Below are 8,492 nucleotides of genomic sequence, written 5' to 3'. Positions count from 1 at the left end.
GAGAGTGCAAAAATATCGAGGTCGTTAATTGTCGTGAAACTGAAAAGAAAATAGCCTGGCGACCATAATCTTGAATTTCCTATGAAAAGTATAATTTATGCCGCTCTCTAGCTAGCTGTGCTCCATATTTTCACCAGGCTATGGGACCATAGCGCCACACAGCGGTAGAAACAAAACAATATCCAAAAAAAAAATGCTCTTATTCAACCTCGTTCTAATGTCGTACGAGGGTACGATCCCCAATCGCCAATCATGGAAATGAATGATTTTTCGAAAGTTACGATTCAACAAACGAAGTTTGAAGTTAAATATTATTAGAGAGACCGAAATGGTAGAACTTGCAAGAAGAAAGAAAAATGTTAAAAGTGTGTCAGTTTTACTTATATATGAACTGCTATCTGTTTTTGTAAAGTTGATGTTTTTTGCCTCCCTGCAAGGACGTACGTACATGTACCGTATGCACGTCAGTATCTACGCGAATGCATGCCCCCGGGAATGAGATTGAAACCAACGCGTTCTTCACGTTTCCAGTACTGCACAGAAATTGTCAAAGCCAACGATGGCTGCGGGTCCTCCACAGGAGAGAAACCAAGGTATTTTTCAACGTTTAGCTTCCCTTTTCAGCGGAAGGAAATGTTTGAGATTGAGAGTGTTATTAATATACTAATTCTTTGAGCCAATTTTACCATGACTGTTCTGTGTATTCACAAAAATTAGTATCCTCCTGAAGTCCAGTTTCCGGACAAAAGACTTAATCTGTTGATGAGTTTCATTCGGTCTCAATTTGGTACCGTTTTAAGAAATTTTTGAAAAAAGGTTAAATTTTTAAGAATCACAAAAGAAGATGGACACAAACTGTGAACTGGTCCAAGACATATGCCCAGTGATTTTGTTCTCAGACTTTGGGATTTTATTAATTTTTTTAACTTCAAAAATGGGTCTTAATCATGTCAATTCTGAGACTTAATCATTGATAGGTGTAACGTTACTGCCTTTAAACCCAAGTTGGCCCTTTGAGTGCCTGGTGCAACATTGCCCAAGATAGTCTGGGCCTGAGTTGATTCACACCCAGGGAAAGACCACGAGGAAGGAACAGTGAAGTTTCTATCATTTTAATCCCCATATTCAGATGCTACAGTGTATGTTGGTGGACTAGACGAAAAGGTATCTGAGGCGTTGCTATGGGAATTGTTCTTACAGGCAGGACCAGTCGGTGAGTCACCTGAGCCCCCTAGGGGCCTGTCTGTTTCACACGGATCTGGATGGTGATCAGGCGATCCCAAAGCTGGTTCACGCTATCTAATAAAGGTGGCTTGTGGTATCTGTGAACCGGTGTAGGATCACCGTTCGCGATACAGATCCGTGTGAAACAAACAAGCCCCAGGCCTCCATGGATACTTATTACGTCGCCCTTGTTTAGGTTTTTGCCATGTTTGAGCAATTGCATGATCACGTTGTGCTATCGGTTGAGCCAGTAAGATATACCAGAGTTTGTTTCCCTTTTTGAAACAGTTTTCCACAGCTGCAAATTAGAAAGAAGAGGCAATTGGCTGATGCTAGAATTATTGGCAAATTGTGCAATAAGGTTGATAGTTTGCACAAGTATCAATAATTGCACTGATTGATCAATCGGGCCCATCATTTTCATGTACACTGTTTTGTGGGAGCTAGGACGAGTTGAGACATTGAAAGTTCTATAGGAAAGTATTCGTGTAAACGAGGCATGATTTGTTCAGTACATGGGTCAATTTCACAGTGTTTTGGGTCTCACTATTAACAACGCATGTGTGGTTCCCAGAACTACTAAACAAAAATAGGGTTCATGCTGTAGTTTTCCGTGTGGTCATGGTCTCAGTGGTCAGTCCTTTGTACTTTGAGCCCAGATCCTATACCTCTGTACCATTTTGGACCTGTTTTTCTTTATTTATCAATGCAGTGAACACCCACATGCCCAAGGACCGGGTGACCCAGCAGCACCAGAGCTACGGCTTCGTGGAGTTCATGAGCGAGGAGGATGCAGACTATGCCATCAAGGTCATGAACATGATCAAGCTGTATGGCAAACCCATCAGGGTCAACAAGGTGAGGTCAGAGGTCATGGAAGGGGTCAGACAGGCCGCTGTGACCCCTTGCAGTGAGGACCACAAGTTATAAGCTCACAGATGTTTTGGTTTTCATGAAGATAGTGTCTTTTGGAAAATTAAAGCTTCTGTTTTCAAGCTCAGCTAGCAGATTGTTACTTTTGAGATTTTATTTGAGGTTTAAAAGCGGTCGGTACTTATGATCCTACAAGGATGAATCAGCTTCCTTTCTGAATTAAAAAAAAAAAAGCCAATGGAACACTGTGAATCAGTGATGCACATGTAATTGAGTCCGTTTAATCCTAGTCCAAGCCGAACCGAGTCCATGAAGGCCTGAGTCCAAGCTCAGTCCAAGTCCAAAAAAGTGGACTGGAGTCCTCCATCACTGCTGTGAATTATCTTTTGTACCAAGACATTCAGATGAACTGTTATTCGTCAGGATTTCATTGTTTGTTCAGGCGTCAGCCCATCAGAAGAACCTGGACGTTGGCGCCAACATCTTCATCGGCAACCTGGATCCCGAGATTGATGAGAAGCTCCTCTACGACACATTCAGCGCCTTTGGGGTCATACTGCAAACACCAAAGGTTGGTCTCACTATTGAGAATCAGGCCATGTTATGTGCATATTTTTTCAACACAGTGACAAAGTGCGTATGGAAGTGCATTGAGCCGGAGGAATTTCTGCATCACTATATGATGTTTGCCACATGATGAAAACATGGATGTAATGATTGCTTCAAGTGAAGGTGCATTAAGAACAGGCTACTGTGATGAAAGTTAATTGGTTTTCCATTCACAACCACTGTTTGCCTACTTCAGATCATGCGGGACCCCGACACGGGTAACTCCAAGGGCTACGCCTTCATCAACTTTGCCAGCTTTGAGGCGGCTGACGCCGCCATCGAGGCCATGAACAGCCAGTACTTGTGCAACCGAGCGATCACCATTTCGTACGCCTTCAAGAAGGACTCCAAGGGAGAGAGGCACGGCTCTGCAGCAGGTGAGGCAAGGCGACAGTAACCATTGCCGTCTCTTCATCTCGTGTGGACCAATCGGCCGTGAGCAGAAGCGCCCCTTCTTTGGTTGAAAAGAGCCATGTCGTTGGGGAGTGCTTATATTGTTGGCAGCGACGTGACTATAACGCATGCGTTTCTTACTCGTTATGCTCGTTAGTGAACTAGCCAAGTGCAGTTCCCATGAATGAGGCCCCCGTTGCCAGGAAAACTGTCTTGCTTCGACTCAGGGTTCGTAGGTCAGTGGAGGCCTTGTCCAGATCTTGTTGGCATCTCAGTTGACAGCTTCAGCCCCAGTTCCACTCCACAATCAGCTTCAACGGTTTACCCTGGAAGCCAAACAAAACTTCTTCAAAAAGTTGCCTGGCATTTGACAAAGACAGGCTCATGTGGCAGAAATGGAAGCTGCAATGAGCTTATTAATGGTCTCAACTCAGTTGAGCAAATTCATCGAATTGGAGTCGGAAGCCAAAGACATAGATGAAGCTGAGACCTTAAAAAATACCCTGGCCAGTGTGTCATTGACCTTATGGCCTCTGACCTTAGGTCAACTCATATAATACCCATACCCGCACAGGCTCTGCATTCTGTATGTACAAGCACTTGAGAGCTAGTCCAATCAGTTTAGTGCTAAATGTACACTTAGCCATGCTGAAACCAGAACTGTTTAGAATCTGTATGTATTTCCTGCATACTTATTCAACACAAGAGTCAGATTTTCAATCCAAGGCAACGGTTACCTTAGAAGTTGAAGTACTGCGACAGTGCAGTGCCATATGTGACCAAATAATTCAGAAACAGCAATACAAGTCACCCGGATTATCCCAGGAATTATCAGAAATGAACACCAGAAATGCAAATGCTTTTTAATTTATCGTGCAATTACTACCTGTCTCTTTTGTTTTTTTTCGCCCTAACGACAGAGAGACTCTTGGCCGCCCAGAACCCCCTCTCGCAGGCTGACCGACCCCATCAGTTGTTTGCCGATTCACCAGCCCCAGCTCAGGCCAACAACCTGCCTCCCCCTGTGATGCCTCCACCAGGTGTACCACCCATCCCTCCTGGTAAGAGAGTTGAGACTCCCCCTATCGCATTTAAATCTATTCCTCAACATGACAGTTTTTACCCATCAGCAGCATTAGCTCAGTCTTTAGTCACTGGCCATCGATACAGTCGAACCTTGTTAATAAGAGCACTGTTAATGTCAGAATCTGCTTATAACAAGGAATCTGCTTATAGTAAGGAATCTGCTTATAACAAGGAATCTGCTTATAACAAGGAATCTGCTTATAACAAGGAATCTGCTTATAGCAAGGAATCTGCTTATAACAAGGAATCTGCTTATAACAAGGAATCTGCTTATAGCAAGGAATCTGCTTATAACAAGGAATCTGCTTGTAACAAGGAATCTGCTTGTAACAAGGAATCTGCTTATAGCAAGGAATTTGCTTATTACAAGGAATGCAAGGTTTCTGTTTAGATAATCTGCAAAGTCTGAAGGACCTGTTATCAATGAGGATCAATTGGACTATATTCTTGCCGCCCTTTTTGGTAGCGTCTGACCATCAGTAGTGTGGATTTCAGACTTTTCGTAGCCCTCTTACCTCTCTGCAGTTCCAGCTTTTGTTGACCTGTGGTAGGGCTGTAGTTAGTCCATCAGAATTCCTCAGAGGTCTCCTGTAGGTCCATCACAAGTCCATCTGAAATCATCCAGTCTTTAGCCAAGTCACAGGCTATTCAAATGAACTGTGGCAATAGCATTCCTTCGTTCTTGCTTATCCTGTTACTTGTCATTCCCTGCATTGGTAGGTAAACTGCATGAAGCTGCAAAAACTTGCTAAGCGAAGATAATGTTTGCTTAGTGCGCGAACGGGTTACCGACCAAAACAGTCAAGGTCTGTGTGTTACTGGTGCTGTGGTAGTTTTTCACTTTGCATGTGAACTTGCAAAGCAAGATTTTCTGCAGAGAGGCTCTGTGGAAATCAAGCCTGGCTTACCTACATTTAGTAAAAACCTGCTCAATAAAATGCTCTCTCTTTTTGTCGTTCTCTGCAGCCACATCAGGACCTCCCTCCTCCGGTCCACCCTCCTCGGGCCCGCCCCCCATCCCGCCTCCGGGGATGCCCCCTCTTCCACCCCCTGGGGTGCCCCCTCCCGGCATGTTCCCGCCGGGCATGCCCATGCCGCCCTTCATGCCAGGCATGCCGTTCCCGCCCATGCCCCCCATGCATCCAGGGCAGGATGGGCCCAACATGGACCACGGTCAGGGACCTCCCCGTGGACCCCCTCATATGCCACCAGGTATGTGAACACGCAGATATCAGAGACTAAACGACCTCTTTCAGCTGACACTAACCAACGTGCTTATGTTTTGAACCGCTCAACGAAGTATCTGCCTTAACCACTCGTGCCTGTGCACGAAGTTATCAACGTTGTTGATGCTGGGGTGGGATAATTATCATTTTTTTCTGTTTTCAAAATTCTTTAAAAATTCATATCTTCATTTCCTGGACACTTACACCCACACGAAAGACTGTCTGTTTCTACTCTTATCTGACAGACAGCATCTATTGACGCTGGAGTATTTCAACCACGCCTGTCGCCTTGTAAAAAGAGCCCAGAATTTGCGGTGTTACTTAACTTTCTTTTGTTCACGAACCTGCCTCAGTGCACTGCTGACCTCTTTTCAATAGGGGCCAGATGAGCGTGCAGCAGTGCTGCGTGGCTCATCGCTGCGGTGGTCGAGCGCTTTTGTCCCCAGTGGTAAACCGCTCAGGCTAAATCCCCAAAACCGTTGGTATACTGTTTCAAAACAAGGCTCAATTATCTTCACTATTGAGAGTGAAAAAATATTGGTAATGCCCAGCAGCCTGGTCTTTGGTTACAAGTACGGTCTTTTGCTACAAGGCCCAGTTCCCTTTGTCCACTTTTGGAGACCCCGGCCACGCGTATTAAGAATACGTGTCCCGTACCGAAAACCCCAGCGGCAAGTGGTTAAGGCTGTTTCCTATTTGAAAGCAAACATGAATGCAAATTATGATGTAACATCAGGTAGTTGCACTGCAAAAAAGTCAACTTGTGAATAAAGCTCATGTCCATCAGGCAGTTTGAATGAAAAGAAAAACAAGGAAAATGGAGCCTGGTTGGGCTGTCGACTGCCAAACATAAGCAAACTTCTTGACCATCTTGGAAGTTCATAAAGAACTTAGAGATCCAGGTATTTTGGTTTGAGTCACGGGGAAGTACAGCTCAGTTAATAACGCCGCTCAGAGGCAGACCGGTTCTTTTCAGAATGAGGCAGCCAAGGTCTGGTCCTTTTTTTATTTCACAGCAAAAATCAGAAAGCAAGTCGGTCTACTATTTGTCACTGTATTTCTTTGGTTTGTCCTTGCAGGCCCGGGCCATCGTGATGGACCCCACGGTCCACCAGGAATGTTCCCCCCTCCATTCCCCGGGGGTCGAATGCCCCCTAGACCACCACCGTTTGGTATGTTCATTATGTACACTGTACATGACATTACTACAGCCAAGCATATTCAACATCTCCTCTTTGAAATTAAAAAAATTGCCAGAAATGCGTCTGAAACGGTGATGACTACATGGGAAGTAAAGCTCTTGAAGTATTTTTGTGTTTTGGTAAATTATTTAGACTTGCGGTAGAAAAAAAAAATTCTCATGCCCTCGCCCACAGGAATCACCCTTTCTAGCTGTGCTGATGATGGCGAGTAATTAAACACCAAAGTGTCGGTTTACCACTATTTACATTGAGAAGATGGCAGATTTCCCTTGTAAATAAAGCAGAACTGCGCACTAAAATTTGATGGAGGTCATTTACATGCTTCAAGGCACTCCTAAGTTAGACTTGACGCTCATTTTGTGATAATATTGATGTATTCCCTTTTCTCTCCCCCCAACACAGGTGGGCGTGGCCCGAGGGGACCTCCCCCAATGCGTGGCATGCGTCCGCCGATGCGACCGCCTCAGCGTCACTTTGGACCGCCCAGGAACTGATCAATGCCCTTTTGAACCCCGTGACACATGGTGCGCCGTTTCGATGGGCAGCTCCAGTCTCCTCCGGTCTGCACTTGATGGCCATCCAGCCGTCCAGCTCCTCGAGAAGTTGTCTCGGCGAGAATCTCAGAAAGTGTCCCCTTCATTTTTTGGAAGTACTGCAAAAGCTTTTTTACTGGTTTTCAAGATTGGCAACGTTTTGAAGAAGTTGATCCCTCCATCACCAGTTTTAAATATGTACAGTCGACTCTCGTTATAAAGAGCACTGCTCTAACAAAACATTGTAAAGAACAAATTCTGAGAATCCCACTTTCTTGAATTCTTATGTTTTTCTTTGGTTTTTCCACTCCTCTTATAACAAAGTTCAGTCCCTGCAACTTTGTTATCACGAGAGTCAACTGTAATTGCATTAAACAAGCAAAAAAAATGAGGCTCCGTTTTAGCAAGATGGATTGTACTTCTTTTTTTCCCATGAGTGTTAAGTAGGCCCCTCAGTTCAGAGGTTGTCTTACATGCGCCCTTCCTCCTCATCAAAACCTTTCCCGCACGTCACTGACCCCTCCCCTCGTAATTTAATTATTGGGCCGCTTTATTTAGAGCTGTTTCTCTAAATTTGTTTCGAAGACATTTGGCTTTGCCACATTAGTTTGGAAAAAATTGATTACATGTAAATATTTTGGTAGTTTCCCCTTTTTTCATGCAAATCGAGTTTTAGTTGTAATAAACAGTACAGAAGTCAATGGGTGTACATATACTTGGTGGAGGAATTCCATAGTTGACGCCTGCAGTTTTAGAAATCGTTTCCAACAAATAAGTGGCCAGTGTGTCATCCTAGGCTGGCCTAGCCATGAAAGCCCCGCTTGGAATGACTCATGTAATCGTGTTCCTCTTCAGGATTACACTTTTTTTCAGACAGTTTCCTGTTCATGTCTCTCCCCTTGGGTCCCAAAAGCCTCGATATGACGCTGGGGCCGACTGAAACATCGCATCAAGAAACAGTGAAATTGGGGATTGGCCGATAGTTGCCAGCTGATTGTCTGGATTACCAGCATTTTACCCAGCAAGGCGGCTTTCACAATCCAATCCATTTGGAGCACAGGGCTGTTCAGTATGTTATCTACTTTAAATCCGTTTGACAAAATGTGAACCAGAAAGCTTTTTTCACTTCTGCAAACGTAGGTGACGAAGACGACAACTCTCTCAGTGAACCGATTTTTTTTGGTTGTCATGTCGGAAGCTTCGGCGAATGTTTCGGTCGAACTGACTCAACCGCAAATTATGGAGTGAGCCCTCTATCGTCGCCAATGTTGTAAGCGAGTAGAAAATTAATGTTGGTGCACTTTCAATAGGCATAATACGTTGGAATTGAACAAGGGCGTGTTCTA

General features: G+C 44.5%; 1 protein-coding gene across 1 annotated transcript; it reads left to right on the top strand.

Moving 5' to 3' along the window:
• The first annotated feature begins 470 nt into the window (after positions 1-470).
• Positions 471-7,847, top strand: sf3b4 (splicing factor 3b subunit 4). Its single transcript, XM_022234804.2, has 9 exons — positions 471-593; positions 1,130-1,213; positions 1,937-2,082; positions 2,540-2,668; positions 2,903-3,083; positions 4,020-4,160; positions 5,152-5,397; positions 6,491-6,583; positions 7,016-7,847. Exons 1-9 carry the CDS (start codon positions 560-562, stop codon positions 7,105-7,107), a joined length of 1,146 nt encoding a protein of 381 aa, XP_022090496.1. The 5' UTR covers positions 471-559; the 3' UTR covers positions 7,108-7,847.
• Positions 7,848-8,492: the final 645 nt, after the last annotated feature.

This window comes from Acanthaster planci, linkage group LG16, assembly GCF_054643075.1.
Source record: "Acanthaster planci isolate LZ-2023a linkage group LG16, COTS_SCS, whole genome shotgun sequence".
Taxonomy (NCBI): Eukaryota; Metazoa; Echinodermata; class Asteroidea; order Valvatida; family Acanthasteridae; genus Acanthaster; species Acanthaster planci.
This window is presented reverse-complemented; position numbering and strand designations above follow the sequence as displayed.